The 21,682-nt window shown below is 59.4% G+C and overlaps 2 protein-coding genes across 2 annotated transcripts; one reads left to right on the top strand and one right to left on the bottom strand.

The window, feature by feature from the left end:
* Positions 1 to 71: 71 nt before the first annotated feature.
* Positions 72 to 9,768, bottom strand: LMNTD2 (lamin tail domain containing 2). Its single transcript, XM_065937106.1, has 15 exons — positions 9,125 to 9,768; positions 4,361 to 4,568; positions 4,118 to 4,270; positions 3,785 to 3,872; positions 3,499 to 3,654; positions 3,157 to 3,228; positions 2,986 to 3,074; positions 2,274 to 2,643; positions 1,817 to 2,196; positions 1,518 to 1,713; positions 1,313 to 1,432; positions 1,032 to 1,228; positions 691 to 812; positions 549 to 601; positions 72 to 210 (listed from the first exon to the last, which is right to left on the bottom strand). The coding sequence occupies exons 1-15, from the start codon at positions 9,129 to 9,131 to the stop codon at positions 79 to 81; spliced, it is 2,343 nt and encodes a 780-aa protein (XP_065793178.1). The 5' UTR covers positions 9,132 to 9,768; the 3' UTR covers positions 72 to 78.
* A 182-nt stretch (positions 9,769 to 9,950) lies between these two features.
* RASSF7 (Ras association domain family member 7) lies at positions 9,951 to 12,576 on the top strand. The gene is given in 7 exon segments (XM_065938104.1): positions 9,951 to 10,079; positions 10,644 to 10,774; positions 10,960 to 11,672; positions 11,776 to 11,904; positions 11,980 to 12,022; positions 12,025 to 12,061; positions 12,144 to 12,576. Coding segments are annotated over 6 exon segments (1,224 nt in total). The 5' UTR covers positions 9,951 to 10,079; positions 10,644 to 10,650; the 3' UTR covers positions 12,322 to 12,576.
* The last annotated feature ends 9,106 nt before the right edge of the window (positions 12,577 to 21,682 follow it).

Raw genomic sequence — 21,682 nt, 5'->3', positions numbered from 1 at the left:
CCTTCTCCCTGCCCCACCGCCACAGTCGTGGGTGGATACGCGGGGGCGAAGCCTTCGGTACCGCCGCCCGGCCCGGCCCTACAGCGGCCAGCGAGTGTCCGCGGTGATGGGCGGGCAGCTGAGGAAGCGGAAGCCGAACCTGCTCTCAGCCGTGCTCTGCACTGACAGCGTCACCATGGGACAGCCGCGGTCTACCCTCTTCCGGCACACCTGGGGGGGGCGGAGTCCGAGAGGCCGCTGGACGGGAAGGGGCAGGGCCTGACGGAGGGCGGGGCCTGAGGGAGGGGGGCCTGGTGGAGGGGCCTGAGTGCGAGGCGGGGCCTGACAGAGAGGCGGGGTCTGAGGGTGGGGCGGGGTCTGAGGGCGGGGCCTGAGGGCAGGGCAGTGCCTGAGGGCGGGTCGGGTCCTGAGGGTGGGGCGGGGGTCTGGTGGAGGGGCGGGGCCTGAGGGTGGGGGCGGGGCCTGTTGAAGGGCGGGGCCCGGTGGAGGGGCAGGCCTATGGGCGTGGTCTGATGGCGGGGCGGGGCGGGGCGGGGCACGGCACTCACCCGGACTTTGTGCTCCTTCCTACCCTGGCAGTCCTGGAGGCCCACCCCGACCTCTGCTCGGGAAGAGAATGGGTGGGGTCAGCCGGGCGCCGCCTCCTTGCCGGCCGCCCCTCCTCCACGTTCCTCCCAGCTGCGCACTCACCGGGGTTGGGGATGGCGGGCAAGAGCTCTGGGTGGGTCTGGGCCGCGTCCTCGGGCCATACTGGCGCCTCCCGCTGGCGGAGGGGCTTGATGGTACTCAGGCGGGGCAACCGGACCCGCGGCCTGGGGAGGTGGGGAGGGATCGTGAGAGACAGCCCGCCAGCGGGAAGGGGTGGTCCCGGGGCAGACGCGGCCTGGGGAGGTGGAAGACCTGAGAGGAGTCCAGGACAGGCGAAAGGGTGGGACCTGGGGGGGGGGGGGGAGTCCCAGCAGGGAGTCTGGGGTCTTTGCCAAGTCCGGGCCTGGGGAGAAAGCAGGCACTGAGGGACTCGCGGTCCCCACCCCGGCCTCCGGCGCCCAGCCCGGGCCTCCCGCACCCGACCCTTGCGCGGGGGTCGAGGCTGGGGCTGATGCCCCGCAAGGTCAGCTCCGGGCCTGGCCTCTGAGAGCGGGAAACTGTCGATGGACAAGTCGGTGTTGTCTGCGAAGATCCTGGACACTGGGGTCACGCAGTGTGGGGACTGGTGCTCGCTGAGGACCTAAGAGGCCGTGGGAAACACGGAAGTCACCCCTACTCCACAAAGCCGGCTCGTCCCCCCACCCTCGCTGGGACCCGCTCTGACCTCGCCTTGGGGGTTCAGGAGGAGGGTCGCACAGCCTCGGCTGGAGTGGAAGTGGACGGGCTCCTGGCCCGAGGAAGAGGGCTGCTGCCGCCTGGTGCTGCAGGGCCCCTCGCCCCACACCTGGGAAGAGAGGGGGGCGGGGCGCCGGGTGAAGGGGGCGCCGCCGGAGGGCTGGGCCTCGAGGGGCGCGGGGAGCGGGGCGCACCGTGATGTGGTGCCGCGGAGCCAGCAGGGTGCTGGGTGGGAAGCGGTACAGGCACACAGGGAAGTCGAGCACCAGCTGCTGCAGCACGAAGCCGCCCAGGTCCACCGTCTCCTCCAGCGACTGGTTGAGGATGCGCACGAACCTCTGGCGGCGGCTAACCGCCACGATTTTCAGGCAGGAGCCCGCGGGGCTGGGGCTGGAGCGCAGGCAGGGACGCTGTGCCAAGTCAGTGGGGTCCCTCCCGCCACGGTCCCACTAGGAGACCTGACCCTGCTGCCCCAGCTGGGTCCCCGCCTCACCTTGGACAGCGCCCGGAAGGCCAGAGATGGGAATCCACCCCAGACTCGGGCTCCTGGCCATTCTTGCCCTGCTTGTCTGAGCGGGTTTTCTGGAGATGCAGGGAGAGGCAGACTGCCTGGGAGGGGGACCCCAATTTGGAGGGTCCAGGGTCCACCGAGGACATCTCCTGTGAGGCCGGACCCGGCCTGCAGTACCCTGGAGGTCCATGTGGGGGAGGAGCAGCAGCAAGGGTCAGATCCGAGCAGGAGGGACAGTGGGCCCCAGCACCTGGGGAAGCAGAGGAGTGCTGCACAGTACTTGGTGGGGGGATGGGGCGGCAAGCGAATTCAAGCCAGAGCACAAAGGCAGCAGCAGGAGTCCTCCAAGCCCACCCTAACCCCTAGGGACAGGGTTGGAGAGGCCCCTGCTGCCTCAAGCTGGGCAACTGTGAAAGTGGGGAGGTTAGGGGGATGTCCTTCGGGGCTTGGGGCAGAGGTCACAGTCCTGCAGGTGTGGGAGGGGGAAGAAACCAGGGGAGACCCGCCCCGCTACACCTTCGAATGTTGCCTGACTGTCCCTGCAGAGGCTCTGTGCCCGTGCCTCCACCTGCTTGGCAGTGCTGCCAGACACTGGGGGACGGGCCCCTGTCACTTTATGCACACGATTATGCGCCACCAGCTGGCTGTTGCTGGACTCGGAGTCAGCACCCCCGGAGCTGCTGGTGCCCACCAAGGGCAGGGAGCTCCACTCGACACTCTTGAGATTGTGCTCCTGGTGCCTACAGCACAGCTCTGAGCTCCACTGGTCCGGCGGCGAGGCTGTTGGCAGCTGCGGGATCCGGGGGTGCCTGCAGGTCATGACCAACTTGCTGCCCAGGGCTCTGGCTCCTGGACCCCGGCCCTGCCCCCATCTGACCTCCATCAGATGGGAGCAGGGCACACCGAGTTGTGGCCCCAGTCCCTAGGACCCCACCTGGGCAAAGGGCTCATGGGTAGACAGAGATGGCCCCAGAACGATTTCCCTTCATCCCTGACTACAAGCTGCAGGTCAGAGAACTGATGCTTGGAAGGTTTAAATGACCTGTCCACGGACACTAAAGAGTGGAACCTGGACTTTGGTTCACCCCAGCCAAGGGAGGCCCTCCCCTCCTCTCCCTCTCCCCTGCAGAGTCCCCGTCCAGTGCAGTTACTTTTGATCTGAGTTGGACTCGAGGTTGGTGAAGAGGTTAGGGTACCGGTGGGCAATGCTGTTCCAGTCCACATCCTCCAGCCGGAAACCCTGGCCAGGGAGCAACAGGCAGGTGACCTGACCCTCCTGCAGGACTGCAGATCCAAGAGCATACCTGGAGGGCCTCATTTACCTCCCCAGCAGTGGGGGCCTGATCGTTCTCAGAGAAGTCACTGAGGTCCATCAGGGTCTCTGCCGTCACCACCTGCAAAGGGGACAGGAGGCCAGCAGGCAGGGGCTGCGGGGGGAGCACACCCCTCTGCCCAAGGCCACGCTGCCCTCCAGCCTCCCCAGCACCTGAGGCACACACTTGCTAAGAGCCAGGTGGGAGGGACCACAGGCTTGGTTGCTCATCCCTGGTCCAGGAGGCAGGCCTCCAGGGAGGCCAAGGCCCCTGAGTGGAAGCACCAGTCTGAAGGGGACAGCCTGCTGACCAAGGAGGGTGGGCTGGGGGGCCACCCGTAGCCAGGCTCACCTCCACGCTGCCCGTGGAAGACCGCAGCATGCGGCCCACCCAGGAGGAGCGGGCCAGCTGCAGGAGGCAGGACTTCTGGAAGGCTTGCAGCTCGGCCTCCAGCTGCTGCAGCGCGTCCCCTGTCTGCTGCAGCCGCTCCTCCAGGCGCTCCTTCTCCTGCTCCGGCGGGTCGGCAGTGGGTGGGGCATTCCACAGACCCCGCCCCCGGCCCGCCCCACCCTGGCTTGGGCCTCACTCCCCACTCACCTCCACCCCATCCCCGGCCCTGATCCCTCTTGCCCCTCACCAGTTGGGCCTTTTCCTTCTGCGCTTTCAACTCCAAAGTCAGCTTTTGGACCTGGTTTTGCAGGAACTTATCCTGACTTCTCGAGCTCCTGGGGGAGGGGTAATCTCAGCAGCCCCAACTCTGGGTCCACAGCCTCTTCACTCATTAAGGTGCCAGGGTCAGGCAGGCAGGTCAGGCCCTGAAGAGGTCTGGGTCGGAGGTGGGGTCTAGGCTGGGTTCAACACCCATCAATATGCTCCGGAGCTAGGGTCTGGGTGGTTTACAGTGTATTAACTTCTTTAAGGTTAGGGCCAGTCGGGGACTGAGTGGTGGGGACCAGTGCATACCACTGACCTCTCGGCCGGAAGCCCAGCCACCTCCTGCAAGATACGGCAGTGCCGGGCTTCACGCTGATTCTGGACGGCCCACCGCAGGGCCTGGATCTCCAACTCCCTCTGCCCCCAGAGCAGCTGTAGGGTGCGGGGGTCCAGGGACTCCAAGGCCGACCTGAAACACCAGCCCCCCACGCTGCTTGGTCAGGCCCTGCTGTCTGGCTGGCCTGGCCCGAGCAGCTGACCTCACCCCTCTCCTCCTTACTGCGGGTTGATGGAGGAGACCATCCTGGTGGAGCTCAACTTGGCGTTCTGAGGGCGTGTGGGAGCCACCAGGTCTGCAGTGGCATGCGCTGGAGGCCCCACATGGCCACTCACTGGTTCTCGGTCCACCAGGGACGCGAGAGCCTCTTCCTCAGCGTCTTCAGCCTCCTGACAAGACTTGGGGGCCATTCTTGATGTTGCTGGGGGTGCTGGGAAGAGGGGTGGTGGGGCGGCACTGGGTCTGGTGTGTGTGCAGTCTGCAGGGCTCTCCTTACACGGCCAACCTTGTGTATGACAGCCCCAGATGGTACTGCTGGTTCATGGGGTGTCACTCTCCAAGAAGGGGTGTGTGTGTGTGTGTGTGTGTGTGTGTGTGTGTGTGTGTGTGTGTGTGTGTGTGTGTGTGTCTGCCCCACTGAATAGCACACTACCAGTCGCCCGAGTGTCTACACCCACGCGTTTCTGAGCAGGCCGGGGCAGCAGGGCACCCCCACCCCTGGCACAACATCTTTGGATGCTCAGCCATCCCTCTCATCTCCTCCCTGTCACCCTTGCCTCCAGGACCTGAACACCTGTCCCCCAGCCTAGAGAATAGGTCCCCAAAGGTGCTGGTCCTTCACTGGTGCGGTCTCTGTCCCCTCAGAGCCAGGGTCCTTCCCAGCACTCACCTGAGGCCTGAAGTACAGGCAGGCCTATGGAGAGAAAGGCTCTACAGGGTTGCCATGGATACTAGCAGCCAGAGGGGAGGGGCTGTTTGTTACCAGGAGCTTCCAGGGTGACCTAGACCAGGGCCCAGGTGAACCCTGGCCCCGTCCTTGTCCAGCCTGAAGGAGAAGCTGTGAGGGGCTGACCTGTGGCCCAGCTAACCTCAGCAGACCCAGGGGACACAGAGTGACCCACAGGGCCTGCCACCATCACCCGCTCAGCTCAACAGCCCCGACCAACCCTGGGGAGGCTCCTGTGGGCGCTCCCTGGCTGGCCATGGCGGTCGCTGGGTGTTGGGGGCACTGCTGCGCTGTGAGTGTATCCACAGGCCAGAAGGATGGCTGTGCTAAGCAGGTGACCTCACTGCGGCCCGGCTATCTGGGGAAAGGGAAGAGAGGGACGGGACAGCCCTGAGAACCCGGGAGAGCAGCTTTCTCAGCTCTGACCAGCAGCGGGCCCCCTTCCGTGCCTTCAGCCCCTTTGCTGAACTGACTGCTGCCCCTTCACCTAACCCCCAGTACAGAAGCCTCCCTCCCGGCATCCACCCACAGCTCGAGAGCCAGAGCCACATAAGGAGCCTTGGGGCATGAATAATGACAACAATAGTTCTCACTGAACACAGAGTTCCAGAGAATAGCACGGAGAGGTAAGAAGGCTTTCTTAAAGAAATACTGCAAAGAAATAGTGGAAAATAATAGAATGGGGAAGACTACATATCTCTTCAAGAAAACTGGAGATACCAGGGGAATATTTCACGTGAACATGGTCATGCTAAATGACAGAAACAGTAAGGACCTAACAGAAGCTGAAGAGATTAACAACAGGTGGCAAGAAAACACAGAAGTACTATACAAAAAGAGATCTTAATGACCTGGATACCCACGATGGTGTGATCACTCACCTAGAGCCAGACATCCTGGAGTGTGAAATCAAGTGGGCCTTAGGAAGCATCACTATGAACAAAGCTAGTGGAGTTGATGGAATTCCAGCTGAGCTATTTAAAAATCTTAAAAGATGATGCTCTTAAAGTGGTGTATTCAACATGCCAGCAAATTTGGAAAACTCAGTAGTGGCCACAGGACTAGAAAAGGTCAGTTTTCATTCCAATCCCAAAGAAGGGCAATGCCAAAAAATGTTCAAACTACCACACAATTGCATTCATTTCACATGCTAGCAAGGTTATATTCAAAATTCTTCAAGCTAGGCTTCAATAGTATGTGAATGGAGAACTGATGTTCAAGCTGGATTTAAAAAAGGCAGAGGAACCAGAGATCAAATTACCAATACTCATTGGATCATAGAAAAAGCAAGAGAATTCCAGAAAAACATTTACTTTTTCATTGACTATGCTAAAGCATTTGACTATGTGGTTCACAAAAAACTGTGGAAAATTCTTCAACAGATGGGAATACCAGACCACCTCACCTGTCTCCTGAGAAATCAGTATGCAGGTCAAGAAGCAACAATTAGAACCAGACATGGAATAATGGGCTGGTTCCAAACTGGGAAAGGAGTACGTCAAGGCTGTATTTTGGCATCCTGTTTGTTTAACTTCTATGCAGAGTACATCATGTGAAATGCTGGGCTGGAGGAATCATAAGCTGAAATCAAAATTGCTGGGAGAAATTTCAACAACCTCAGATATACAGAAGGAGAAGGCAATGGCGACCCACTCTAGTACTCTTGCCTGGTAAATCCCATGGACGGAGGAGCCTGGTAGGCCGCAGTCCATACGGTCTCGAAGAGTTGGATACAACTGAGTGACTTCACTTTCACTTTTCACTTTCATGTGTTGGAGAAGGAAATGGCAACCCACTCCAGTGTTCTTGTCTGGAGAATCCCAGTGACGGAGGAGCCTGGTACGTTGCCGTCTATGGGGTCGCACAGAGTTGGACACGACCGAAGTGACTTGGCAGCAGCAGCAGCAGATATAGAGATGATACTGCTCTAATGCCAGAAAGCAAAGACAAACTAAAGAGCCTCTTGATAGGGTGAAAGAGGAGAGTGAAAATGCTGCTTTGAAACTCAACATTCAAAAAAATTAAGATCATGGCATCCAGTCCCATCACTTCATGGCAAATAGAAGGGGGAAAATGTGGAAGCAGTGACAGATTTTATTTTCTTGAGCTCCAAAATCACTGTGGATGGTGACAGTAGCCATGCAATTAAAAGACACTTGCTCCTTGGAAGAAAAGCTATGACAAACTTAGCATATTAAACAAACAGAGACATCACATTGCTCACAAAAGTCCATATAGTTGGAGCTATGTTTTTTTCATATGGTTTTCCATATACAACCATATGGTTGTGTGGATCACAACAAACTGTGGAAAATTCTTCAAGAGATGGGAATACCAGGCCACCTTACTTCCTCCTGAGAAATCTGTGTGCAGGTCAAGAAGCAACAGTAAGAACCAGACATGGAACAACACATTGGTTCCAAATTGGCAAGGGAGTACTTCGAGGCTGTATATTGTCACCCTGCTTATTTAACTTATATGCAGAGAACATTGTTTGAAATGCCAGGCTGGCTGAAGCACAAGCCGGAATCAAGATTGCCGGGAGAAATATCAAAAACCTCAGATATGCAGATAACACTACTCTTATGGCAGAAATCGAAGAAGAACTAAAGAGCTTCTTGATGAAAATATAAGAGGAGAGTGAAAAAGCTGGCTTAAAACTCAACATTAAAAAACTAAGACCATGGCATCCAGTCCCATCACTTCATGGCAAATAGATGGGAAAACAATGGAAACAATGAGAGACTTTATTTTCTTAGGGTCCAAAATCACTGCAGATGGTGACTGCAACCATGAAAGTAAAAGACACCTGCTCCTTGGAAGAAAAGCTATGACCAACCTAGATAGTATATTAAAAAGCAGAGACATTACTTTGCCAACAAACGTCCATCTAGTCAAAGTTATGTTTTTTCCAGTAGTCATGTATGGATGTTAGAGTTGGACTATAAAGAAAGCTGAGCGCCAGAGAATTGATGCTTTTGAACTGTAGTGTTGGAGAAGACTCTTGAGAGTTCCTTGGACTGCAAGGAGATCCAACCAGTCAATCCTAAAGGAAATCAGTCCTGAATGTTCATTGGAAGGACTGATGCTGAAGCTGAAGCCCCAATACTTTGGCCACCTGATGTGAAGAACTGACTCATTGGAAAGAACCTGATGCTGGGAAAGATTGAAGCCAGGAGAAGGGGACGGCAGAGGAGGAGATGGTAGGATGGCATCACCAACTCAATGGACATGAGTTTGAGCAAGCTCTGGGAGTTGGTGAGGGACAGGGAAGCCTGGTATGCTGCAGTCCACGGGGTCGCAAAGAGTCGGACACGACGGAGCAACTGAACTGAACTGAATTGATGGTTTTTCCAGTAGTTATGTGTGGATATGAGAGTTGGACCAAGAAGAATGCTGAGAGCCTTCAGCTGAGCAGAATTGATGCTTTCAAATGTTTGTGCTAGAGAAGAAAGTGAAAGTGAAATCACTCAGTCGTTTCTGACTCTTTGCGACCCATAGACTGTAGCCCATCAGGTTCCTCTCTCCATGGAATTTTCCAGTCAAGAGTACTGGAGTGGGTTGCCATGTCCTTCCCCAGGGGATCTTCCCAACCCAGGGATTGAACCTAGGTCTCCCACATTGCTGGTAGATGCTTAGAAAGTATATTAATCCTGACTATTCCCTGGAAAGACTGATGCTCAAGCTGAAGTTCCAATACTTTGGCCACCTGATGTGAAGAGCCAACTCATTGGAAAAGGCCCTGGTTCTGGGACAAATTTAAGCAAAAGGAGAAGGGGGTGACAGAGGATGAGGTGGTTGGATGGCATCGCTGACTCTATGGACATGAATTTGAACAAAATTGGGGGAATAGTGGAGGACAGAGGAGCCCGACATACTACAGTCTATGGGGATCACAGAGTCAGATACGACTTAGGGGCTGAACAATAACAAATAGTTCCCTTGACCCTGGACCTGGACAAAAGTGAGCCCCAGACCTTGACCCATAAGACCACGCCCTCTACTTTTTGCCCCACCCCCACCCACCTTCATTCCCTCACCATGCATTCATTCAGACTTTCGGCTTTTGCTCCTGCAGGGCTTGTGGTGGGCAGGAGGAAGAAACCCCGCTCTGGGTCAGTCTGACTTGGGCAGTGCAGGTTCTAGACGTCCTTGCTGCTGATCCACACAGACAGCGCTGAGACTTTGAGGGACTCCGGCTGCCGCGCCGGCCTGGGGTCTCCGGGCAGAATAGCAGGACTCGCCTGGCGGAGGAGTGTGTTTACAGCTCGGGCCAGCCTTGGGCCCCACTGAGCCTCAGACAAAGAGCCCAGGGCCTTTGTCCCAGGCAACCTCTTGGCGGCCCCCTCCCCCATCAGGATTGTCAGCCTGGCAGCAGCCGGAGAGGACCAGTGGCCAACCAGCTCCACTCCCTCCCGCCTTGAGCCCCCCGACCCCGTGAGTCCCATCGCGTCCCAGGCGAGGGGAGGGGCGGTGTCAGCTCCGCTGCCCTCCTGGGTGCAGGCCGGGCTCGCGGGGTCCCGAGCAGGCGCCCCCTCCCTTAGGCGGGAGACTCATCAGACGCGGCGGCTTCTGCGAAAGTCAGCCAGGAAGCGCGGCCAGGCACCTGGCCCACGCGCCGCCTGCGCCGCGGAAGGCAGCGGTCTTCCGCGCGGTGAGCGGGTTCGGGGCGCGCGTGGACCGGGGCGCTCTCGGCCCCCGGCACGGCCGAGCCCCGCCCACACCTGGGCGCCGCCGTGGGCGGGGCGGGCGAGGAGCCAATGGGGAGGTCCAGGGGCGAGGCTCTGCGTAGGTGGCTAATGGGCGTAGGCGCGGGATGGGCGGGGCGCGCTGCGCAGCCAATGGGAGCGCGTGGGGCGGGGCGCGCGGGCGGCGAGCCAATGGGGCGGCGGGCCGGGGCGCTCCCGCTGCGCTGGAGGCGGCAGGTTGCGGCGGCGTCCGGAGCTTGGCAGCAGCCAGTCCGCGTCCGCATTCCGGAGGCCGGTGAGCGTCCAGGTGAGCCGCGCCGAGTTCCGGGGCCTTCGCGGCGCAGGGCGCGGCCCTGGGTTGCGACTCAGACGGAGGGGCGCGAGCCGGGCCGGCGAGGGGGCCACGCCGCACCTGCACCCGCTGCGAGCGGGGACCGCGGCCTCGCCGCGAGCGCGGAGCCGCGCGGTAGCAGGGAGGGGCCGCCCGCACCGGGTGCGGCGGGTGTGCGGTGCCGAGGGCTGCGCGCGGACGCCCCGCGCGAGGGGCTGTGCCCTTCCAGCCGGGTGGCCGCGTCTGGTTAATGATTTGCTTGGTTCCGGGAGTGGGGCCGGCCGAGAGCAGGCAGGGAAGTGGGGCAGCCTCCGAGCGTTGAGGGAGGGCCCTCTGGTTCCCTCTCTAGGGGGGCACTGGCCTTTGCTTCCCCACCCCCAGGAATGTGCGGCCTCCGTGTGGGGCTGCGCACCAGATGCCGAGGGGCAGCGGTCCCGAGCCAGTTCCGGGGTGCGGGGCAGGCCTGAGGAGGAAAAGCTGGCCAAGCTGTGTGTTGGGGCCAGGCGGGGCCTGACCCCGTGGCCCTTGCCCTCGCTGCAGGACAGGCATGCTCTCAGGACTGGCGGCCATGGAGCTGAAGGTGTGGGTGGACGGCATCCAGCGCGTGGTTTGTGGGGTTTCAGAGCAGACCACCTGTCAAGAAGTGGTCATTGCACTAGCCCAAGCCATAGGTGAGTTCCCTGAAGCACGGATGGGCCCAGCAGGTGTACCTGTAGCGGGGCCTGGCCTCTGGGCCCCATCTGGCCCCCAGGAGGGTGGGGCTGTTGCTGGTCCCTCTTGCCTTTCCCCAGCTGCTCAAGCCAGGTGGACTGAAGGTAAGGGACGTGGGCTGACTGACCCCTCTCCCCGACTCCAGGCCAGACAGGCCGCTTTGTGCTTGTACAGCGCCTCAGAGAGAAGGAACGGCAGCTGCTACCCCAGGAATGCCCTGTGGGCGCCCAAGCGACCTGCGGACAGTTTGCCAATGATGTCCAGTTTGTCCTGAGGCGGACAGGACCCAGCCTTGCTGGGAGGCCCTCCTCGGACAGCTGCCCTCCCCCTGAGCGCTGCCCCATCCGAGCCAGCCTTCCCCCAAAGCCTCGACCAGCACTGGACCGTGAGCCCTGCAAAGCACTGACCTTCAGCCTGGGGTGCCCTGGGCAGGCCCCCGGCCCTGTGCCACCTGAGCCTCTGGCTCCTGTAGCGCCGGTGCCAGGCTGCTGTGCAGACCTGCAGGGCCTGGAGCGAAGGGTGCGCAGGAACGCAGCAGAGCTGGGCCAGGAGGCCTTCTGGGAGCAGGAGCTGCGGCGGGAGCAGGCCCGTGAGCGTGAGGCACAGGCCCGCCTGCACGCGCTGAGCGCAGCTACGGCTGAGCACGCGGCGAGACTGCAGGCCCTGGACGCCCAGGCCCGCGCCCTGGAGGCCGAGTTACACCTGGCTACAGAGGCCCCTAGGTCCCCCTCGCCCACAGCGTCTGTGGCTGAACGCCTGCGCCAGGACCTGGCTGCCCAGGAGCGGCAAAGCATGGAGGTGCAGGGCAGTCTCGCCCTGGTGGGCCGGGCTCTGGAGGCTGCTGAGCATGCCCTGCAGGTGAGCCCGCAGGACCTGCACCCCGTTGCGGGGGGTGGGGAAGGGGGGCGTGGGTGTTGGTCTCAGAATCAGAATCAGAGCCTGAGGGTTCTGTGTGCCCTAGGCCCAGGCCCAGGAGCTGGAGGAGCTGAACCGGGAGCTGCGTCAGTGCAACCTGCAACAGTTCATCCAGCAGACGGGCGCAGCACTGCCCCCGCCCCCACGGCCGGACGGGGACCCCGCTGGCACTCAGGTCAGAGCAGTTCTGGAGGGAGGCCAGGTCAGTGGGGGGCCCGCCCAGCCCCAAGCTGACCTGCTTTTCCCACAGGATCTTCTGCCTCCAGCCAGAGAAGAGCCCCTCATGGGAGGTCCCCGGAGTCCGGCCCTTGTGTCCAGCCTGAGCCCAGAGAGTATGTCTGTCTCCCCCGTCTGGATGGGATAAGGTCCTCCAGTGACCCCCTCAGGCCTCTCAAGTCTGTGTCCTCCCCACAGTTGCCCCTATGAGGCAGAACTCCTTGAGGTAGCAGCTCTCACCCGAGTGGACGTCCACAGCCAAGGCCTGCCCAGCCTGGATGACAGAGGCGAGCCCGTGGTCACAGAGGACTCCTTCCACCATGCAGTGGGAAGCCCTGGAACCTGGAGCCTGAGATGGGACACCTTGGAGCCCTAGGATTCTTGCTGCAGGGTGCACAGAAAGGCTGAAGACTCTTGCCCTAGTCTTTGTTAAATCTGCCAAGACCCTGGAGAAGCTAGGGGCATGGCCAGCCCTGAGATCATAGCCCCCAAAGGCCACAGCTCTTTGTTGGGGACAGGAGGTGCACAGACCCTGTGTTCAACCTATGGGTATGTGCTTGCATGCGGGAGGTATCCTTGCCCACATCCATGTGTACACTGGCTCCCTACCCCACCATTAAAACCTCAATAAACTGCCTCCCATGGCTTGACTGTGTCTTGAGGCTGCACTGGGCAAGGTCTGCAGGGTCTCTGAGTAGGCCCCTGAGCTGCCTGGGGCTAGCCATAGTTAAGGGTCCTGAAATGGAGCTTTCCCAGGGACCTGTGGTTATTTAATCCAAAGTTGGAACTGTATCCACCCATCCCTGGGGAGTGGCCTCTCCTTGTTGGGGGCAGGGTAACTTCTGTCCTTGGCAGCCTAGGGTTGGATGGTCTGGGGACCTGAAGTAGCCTCGGCACTGACCTGGGTTTCTGTCTAGATCCCTCCCTCGCCTGACTTCCCTGTCTGGTCTGCTCCCCACCAGCACTGCGCCCTCTGGGGTGGCTCCTGGATATGAGGATTCAAGGACACACCAGACCCGTCCATCAGGTTTCCTGAGCCTGAGAGCTTGCGAGGGCAGGACTCCTGGGTCTGCCAGGCCCCAGGAGCTTTGCTGACCCCTGGAGGGTGTGCCACGCTGCCTTCCAACACCCCACCTCTTCACCCCAGCTGGGCATGAAGCTTCAGCCACATGCCTGCAGCCTTGAAATTGGGGCAGGGTGAGGTCTGAACCACAGCCCTGGTCTGGGGTGGGCCACAGGCTCCCAGCTCTTGAGTTGCAGTCAGGAGAGGCGAGCTCTGTGCCAGCCAGAACCTGGGGGGCTCCAAGACCTGGGTGCAACCACGCATGTTGAGGAACAGGACAGGACAGCCTAGATCACAGGGGTCTTCCTGCTTAGTGTGGGGGTGGGCAACTTTGGGGAAGACTCACCCTTCTCCTGGGGTGGCCCCTGAGCTGGGTCGGGTGTTCCCTGCCTCCTTGGGGGCAGACTGTAGGGGACGTGATGTCCTGAGTGCAAGGAAACCACCAAGCGCCTGGCTTGTGGGAGGAACCAGGAGCAGGCCCTTCCTACCTAAGCTGGAGCAGGGCCGGGAGTGGCTGTATAGGCCTGGTGGTGAAAAGGATCTGGCCCATTTCCTCTTTGGAGCCCCCAGCCCATTCCCATGCCTGTCCACACTCCTGCCTGACCTGTGACTCTCCTTAGGGTCAAGCACAGGCCATACGAGGTGCAGCCCTGACCACATGGGCTGGTCAGGCCTCATGCTAGGTGGGAGGGCTGGGGTCTGTCGAGGGGCCTGCTCCCTTCACCTGGATCCCCGACCTGTGTCCACAGGGTTGGGTGGACCTCCGGGCACAAGCCCTGAGCCTTAGTGCCCTTTCACCTCCCAAGCTGAGCACACAGGCCAGCAGGGCGCAAGGCCAGATGCCATCCAGGGACTCCCCTACACACCCAGGGGCCAGGGGAGGACCAGCCTATGCCCTGCCCCGTGTCCTGCGCATCCCCACTCAGAGGACAGCAGGCACAGACCTGGGTGAGCTTGTGCCCCTGTCTCCTGTCTGTTTTCAGGGAACACCCATTCCTTCTGAAGTCACTGCCAGAGACTTGTCCCTGGTACAAGGTTGCCTCTGGCGATGCTGAGAGCTGTCTTCTCCAGCTTAAAGGGGGCCCTTAGGCAACCCACACATTCCTGGGTGGGAAAGGGGCAGAACCTTCTCCAAGTGAACAAAACCCCACATCCCCCCAAGTTGCCTGAAGTGCTTCAGATCACTAAGCAAATTTTTGAGTTGCTGAAAGGTTTACTTTTGAGTTTTAAACTGTACTTTGAAAACTACAATGTGAGGTGTGCTGAGGGGAGGAAAGGCCAGTGGTCGTTCAGTTGCTCATTCATGTCCAAATCTCTGTGACCCCCATGAACCACAGCACGCCAGGCTTCCCTGTCCTTCACCGTCTCCTGGAGCTTGCTCAAATTCATGTCCATTGAGTCGCTGATGCCATCCAACCATCTCATCCTCTGTCACCCTCTCCTTTCGCTCCCCTCAGCGGGGGGAAGGCAGGGCAGGTCCAGCATGGTGTGAGTATAGGGCCGCCCTCCTCGGGGTTGCTGAGGGCAACTGTGTTGTGGGGGAAGGCACCGGTGCCCTGCCTGGCCTCAGATTCCTGCCTGACCCTCCAGGGGCTGGTTCACAGAGGGTCGCGGGCCAGTGGCAGCAAATCCACATCGTTGGTTCTCAACCCCAAAGCTGCTGACAGCCTCCCTGCCACCTGCAGAGCCTGGCCTGCCAAGCCTGCTGGGTGTGACACTCAGCACACCATATCAACCGCTAACTAGGGTAGGGTCCCTCCTGAGGGGCGTCCACGTCCACACGAGAGCCCAACTAAGCGGGCCTCCCCTCCAGACTGCCTGGGAGAGGGGACAAGCCTGCTGCTGTGGCATCTGCAGGCCCAGAGGCTGCTCTGGGCCTGCTCCACAGCCACAAGACTTTCAGGGTGAACTTAGGAACACCCAACAGGGAAGACAGGCCTCCAGGAACCCACACAACTTGGGAGGGCGTGTCTCTGGGCACCTCGAATGCGTCTTCACAGTCGTGACTCCCTTAGTGGCCTTGCTGACATGGCAGAGGGCACAGGAAAGCCAAATCTGCCACTATCTTCCTCAAGAAAGTTCCCGGAGGTGGCCCTCAAGAGGCTAGTTCAGGAGGTCCTGTCCTGAAATCCAAGGGTCGAACAAAGACACTGGTGTCTGCCCGGGGCTGCCTTCGGCTTGGCAACATCAGGAAGACGGTCGCAGGAGACTGCACACCTTGGCACCCTGAGACACACAAGGAGAAGAGAGTTCCCTCCAAGAGGGCATCTGGTCCGGCCTGTGGCCCCCGCATGCCAAGGGCAGCAAAGGCCTCTGAATGTCCCCCGTTTTCCCCACCCGGCCCACTGCTGGGCGCAGACTGGCGCACCTAGTCCGTGCAGCGCCCTCGCCTACCACCCGCCTTGGCACACTCCCTCTGACCCGACGTGGCCGTCCCCTGCCTGACAGGGTCACAGAGGGGGCGGGGCGGTCGCGCTGCCCAGGGACAGATCAGCCGCTGTCACACGCACAGTGGGTCCGGAGCAGCGCAGTGTGCGGTGGGCAGTGGCTGCCCTGCGCCTGGAGGGACCGCCGTGCAGGCGGAAGAGTCGTCCCCCACCCACGACCCCCGCCTCCCCTCCCGTCCAACTTGGCGGTCCGAGCCCGCAGCCCCTGCCCGGCCCAAGTTCCCGCCCGCGAGCCTAGGACCCTTCGAGCGTCACCTGCGACCCTGCGCGGGGCCGTCGCCGGCTCTCTGCCCAACTTCGGCGGCAGCAGCGGCCCCCTCGCGCCCCCGCCAGTCCGGAACCCCGCGCCCGGCTCGTATGCAAATACCCAGGTCTCGCGGCCAATGGTCGCCCGAGCCGGGCCCGCCCTGCCGCGCCGCAGCCAGTGGACGCGAGCCGGGAACGGGACGCCGCGCCCACCGCCGAGCGGCCCCTCGCGGGCGAGGCCGGCGCGTTCCTTTCCGCACGTCGGCCTCCGGGCGGGGCCGCCACCTGCCGGGCGGGGCTTGCGACGCCGGGAGGCTGCCAGGCGCGGGACTGCTTCCCCGCCGGCGGGTGGTACGACCCGAGGCGTTCCCCCGCGGGCCCAGGGTGGAACGGCCCGGGCGCCTAGGCACCCCCCGCCCCGAGTCCCCAGCGAGCTGGGCACCTCCTTGGATCGCCGGGCTCCAGCACACGTAGCACGGGCGGTGCGCTGGCGACCACCTAGTGCACGCGCCTCCTGCACCCACTCCGGGGCGCTCTGCCTGGTGGGGAGAGGGCTCCGGCTCTGCCTGGTTTGTGAACTCCCGGTCACTCTCTTGTCGTGAGGGCCCACTGTACGGGACGCAGGGCCCTGGGCGGCTTGGCCCCGTCCTCTGCCCCGTTCTGTCTGGGCATTGGAAAGGTAGAAACCAAGGGAACGGATCGTCTCAGCCCTGGAGTCAATCCTTCCTGGTGGAGCCCCAAGGAGGCCACCGGGGGAAGCGTGGTCCTGGGCCGGGCTCTTCACACTCCCTTCTCAGCCACTCGGAGGCAGAATCATGGGTCATTGGGATCCCTAGTCAGGCAGAAAGGTGCCCGGTCCCCTTTTGTTCTCCACTGTCCAGTCTAGAGAGTTAGGGCTGGGGTTCCCCTCCAAAGCAAGAGCTCCCCGGTACCTCCGCAGCCTCAGCCACCTGCCTTTCTCCTGCAGCCCTCCTGCCCCCAGCTCACCGCCCCACCCCTCGCCTTCTCGGAATCACAGAGGCCTGGACTGGACCCACCAGCAGCCACAAACCGTCATGGGTCCCTCCTCCCCCTTCCCACCATCCGGGCCATTTCACTTCTTCCTTCAAATCTTTGCCCAGGTGGATAAGTGCAGGGCTCCAGCGAGGTGTCTGACCCTGCCTGGGACCTCAGGAGTATGAAGCCTGAGTACTGGAATTCAAGTGCAGGGTGTAGGGGAGGTGGCCCGCTGTGGGTGGGGAAGGAGCAAGGAGCCTTATTGGTTCTCTTGCGGGTCAGCAAGGCCTGGACTGTGTGGTTCTGGAAGGAACCCTTAGGAACCTGTGGGATCCCTGAGGAGGCCCACGGCTTTGGGACAGGGCGTGACTGGGGACAGGCAGACGGGCAGAGGCTTGGAGGGGAGAAGCCTGGGGTTCTGGGACAGGGACAGGCCGGAAGTCAGGGTGACTCCGAGTTCCTGCCTCACCCTGCTGGTCTGACCCCCAGCCGTGTCCCCTCCAGTCCTGCTGGCTCCCTTACTACCCTCTACAGTAGGTTGAATGGTGCTCCCTCAAAAAAAAAAACAAAAATGTTATATACAAATGCGTAGACCTGGGGATTGTTACCCTGCTTGGAAAAATGGACTTCGAGGCTTGATGAGGTCATCCCAGGTTATCTGAGTGGGCCCTAAATCCAATGCCAAGTGTGCTTTGAAGAGACAGAAAGGTGCACACACACAGGGAGGAAAGCAACACATAGACCGAGGCAGAGGTTGCCATTAGCCGAGGAGGCCTGAAGCACCAAAACCCAGAAGTGGCAAGAAAGGATTCTCTCAACAGATTTCAGAGAAAGCACAGGTGTCAACCTAGATTTTGGACTTCTGGCGCTCGGGACTGAGAGAGAAAAAGTTTGTGCTCTGGGACACTGATACCCTAGACTTCCTATGTCAGGGATTGTAGCCCTGCCTGTCTCTTCCCCCAGCTCTGGCCCTATGTGTTCATGCAGGTTTGATGGCAGGCGAAAGGGCTGGCCCAGGCTGGACAGAACCAAGGCAACTCCTCGTCCAGCTCCGCCCTCCTGAATGCATGAGGAGAGCAGCGTGTATCCCGTGTCTGGGCCTGCCTGGGCCTTGAGGAGCAGGAGCAAGGTGTGCCAGTGAACACCAAGGAACCAGTGAGGGCTGCAGGGTACGGTTTTCTCGAAGGACACAGGGACAGTGCTGATGGTGGGAAGGGGTCCGCCTGCAGGTAGGAGTGTGAGGTACGCGTATCAGCATGGAAGGAGGTACATCAGTAGTTGGAAGGGCAAACATGTGCCTATGTTCTCAGCTTGGCCCAGTTTGGGACCAGACTGGTGGTTCTGGGCAGTTTCATGGGGACACAGCTCAAGTGTGAGCAAAGCCTGGCACGGCTGGGTGGGTTGTACGCCACCCAAAGATGCCTGCTGAGGACCTGTCACATCTCATCACTGGTGCATGTTTATTATGGATGACAATTTTCCAGCAGCTTCCAACAACAGCTGCGGATGAAGGTGGGAGGGGCTGGTCCCACTCCAAGGGGGCTCTAAGTTGGCCACAGCTGCTTGTCCAACTCCTTCGCTGGAGCTTTAGTGGCATGCTCCCACCCCCATTTGGGACCTTCTGGTGGGTGGTGGTCTTTGGCAGGTGTGTGTAGAAGGGCCCACACTTGCCAAGAGTAAGCTAAGGAGGAGGGGGAGGTGTCTGATGCAGGGCATTTACTTTGCTGGCCCCCGTCCAAAGTTCTGTTCCTGTACTCACCCATCCGGCCCTCAACATCTCTATTGTATAGGTAAAGAGGCACAGAGAGGTTGAGAAACTCTCCCAAAGTCATGCCATCATACTTAAGCAGAGAGCCAAAGTATCCTGGGGCTTCGCTGGTGGCTCAGTGGTAAAGAATCCACCAGCCAGTGCAGGGGTCATGGGTTCAATTCCTAGTCTGGGAAGATCCCATGTGCTGAGGACCAACTAAGTTCATGCACCACAGTACTAAGTCTGTTCTCTAGAGTCCAGGAGCCACAACTACTGAAGCCGGAGTGCTCTAGAGTCTGTGCTCTCCAAGAGAAGCCACTCTAATGAAAAGCTTGCCTACCACAACCAAGAGCAGCCCCACTCGCCACAGCTAGAGAATGCCCACGTGCAGCAACAAAGACCCCGCACGACCATAAATAAAGAACTAACTTTTAAAAAGTGTCCTGTGTTTGGGTACACAGCTGGGGTGACACCCAAGACATACTATGCTATGCCAGGCACACACACACACACAGACACACAAACACACTCCCACACACACACACATTCCCCCCCACACACACTCCCCCCCACACACATACACACACACATACACACCCCCCCACATACACACACACTCCCCCCCACATACACACACACACATACACACTCCCCCCCATACACACACACACACACACTCCCCCCACATACACACACACACATACACACTCCCACATACACATATACACAGATACACACACACATATTCCCCCACACACACTCCCACACACACACATATACACACACACATACACACACACACTCCCCACATACACACACACATACATACACACACACACTTCCACACACACACTCACACACTCCCAGACACACACTCCCACACACACACTCCCACACACACACACTCCCACACACACACATACACACTCCCCCCCACATACACACACACACTCCCCCCCCACATACACACACACATATACACACACACACACTCCCACACACACACCCCCCCACACACATACATACACACACACACTCATACACAGACACATACGCACTCACACACACAGACTCCCACACACACATGCACACCCCCACACACAGACACACTCACACACACTCACACACACACACTCCACAGAGAAGATTCGCTCCAGGGGCCCTCACCTTTCTGGCACCATTCATTCTTCCTCTCTGCAAAGTCCTTTCCAGAGCCTGTAAACACATGGGTTATTTTTCCCATAAACAGAAAAACAAAACAACCCTCTCAGTGGGCTCCTTCTCCACTGCTCCACTTTCGTTTCCCTGCTTGGTGCTCCCTGGCGATGATCGGTTGGTTGGCTTGGCTTCTCCTTGAACCCCTCCAGCTGCCCCCCAGCACTGGTATCCTCTGGGTCACTGGTGACTTCCACCTCGCTCCACCCAGGCATCCTACTCGATGTGCTGCTCCCCCACCCCCCACGCTTCCAGGAACCCTCCTTGGTTTCCCTTTTTACCTGGCATCTCACATCCAACCCCTCAGCTAACCCAACCTGGTTTTTTTTTAATTAAATAAAATTAATTTTTAGCTGGAAAGTAATTACTTTACAATATTGTGTTGGTTTCTGCCATACATCAAGATGAATGAGCTGTATGTATACATATGCCCCTTCTCTCTTGAACCTCTCTCCTCCCACCCCATCCCACCCCACCCGACCTCTCTAGGTTGCCACAGAGCATTGGATCTGAGATCTGTGTACACACAGCAAATAACCCACAGGCTGTTTCACCTATGATAATGAATATGTTTCCAAGCTACTCTCAGTTATTCCCGCCCTGTCCTCCCCCTGCCCGTGTCTGTCACGTCTGCGTCTCCTTTGCTGCCCTGCAAATAGGTTCATCAGTACCGTCCTGCTATATAGTCCGTGTATATGCAATAATAGATGATATTTATCTTTCTCTTTCTGACTTACTTCAATTCTGCATAATAGGCTCTAGGTTCATCCACCTCATTAGCACTGACTCAAATGCATTAAGGCTGAGTAATATGCCACTGTATACGTATGGACCACTTTTTTTATCCATTCATCTGTCAATGGTTATCTAGGTTGCTTCCATGTCCTAGCTTCCTAAATAGCATTGGAATGAACATTGGGGTACATGTGTCTTTTTCAGTTGTGGTTTCTTCAGGGTATATGCCCAGTAGTGGGGTTGTTGTGTCATATGGTAGTTTTATTCCTAGTTTTTAAAGGAATCGCCACACTATTCTCCATAGTGGCAGTGTCAATTTACCTTCCCACCAGCAGTGCAAGAGGGTTCCCTTTTTTCCACACCCTTTCCAGCATTTATTGTTTGTAGATTTTCTGATGATAGCCATTCTGACCAGTGTGAGGTGATACTCCTTTGTAGTTTTTTTTCCCCCTTTGTAGTTGTGACGTGTATTTTTCTAACAAGGAGTGATGTTGAGCATCTTTTATCCCTTAGGCTCTGTCTTCATAACCTACCAGAAGGGGATCGCTTCCTGCACCTTCGCTTCCCCCAACGGAGCCTACATCTCTGTGGGCCCTGAGGGCTGCAGGGTTACTGAAGTTGCCTTCTTACTGGTCCGCGGCCCGCCCCACCCAGTTCAGCCGCCGCCGCCGCCGCCGCCGGTCTGTCCCTAACCCAGCCCGTGGGGCTCCGCCCTTCTGGGGTCCCGGCAGCTGCCCCTTTCGCCAGCACCTCTCGGCCAGGTCCCTCCTCACCCACTAACTACCACCGGCGAGTCCTCCTGGCTCCCGAGTCCGGGACTCGGCTCTTCTGTCGGAGCACGAATCCGTTTCTCACACACCGAGCGGCGCACCATCCACATGCTTCACTGTTTACTGCGTGCGGCCCCGGCGGGACTCTGGGCTGGGTACTCGTCCTTGCCCAGCACCTGGCGGAGCCCGCGCACAGGGTCCGCAAGTGTTAGGTGGCGTGAACGGGCGGCCCAAAGCTGCTCGGCCGGGGTCGCCGCCAGGCAGACCCTAGAAAGTTCTCCTCGGCTCGCGCTCTCGGGGTCTCAGAGATGGGGGGGAGGGGGGGCGGGGGGGGCGGGGGGAGTTGTGTGGGCGGAGCCACCGCGCGGGGCGGGGCCCGGACTGGGGGCGGGGCCCTAGGTGTGCCGGGCGTCCGCTCCCTTTCGCCCTGGGAGGTGAGCAAGGATTGGACTGTACCACATTCCAGACGGGGGAGTACCTCTCGGATAGCCCACAGGCGGGGGTTTAGACTCTTC

Source organism: Muntiacus reevesi, chromosome 5 (genome assembly GCF_963930625.1).
Source record: "Muntiacus reevesi chromosome 5, mMunRee1.1, whole genome shotgun sequence".
Lineage (NCBI taxonomy): Eukaryota > Metazoa > Chordata > Mammalia > Artiodactyla > Cervidae > Muntiacus > Muntiacus reevesi.
Note: the sequence above shows the minus strand (reverse complement) of the source record. Positions and strands in the feature narration are given on the sequence as shown.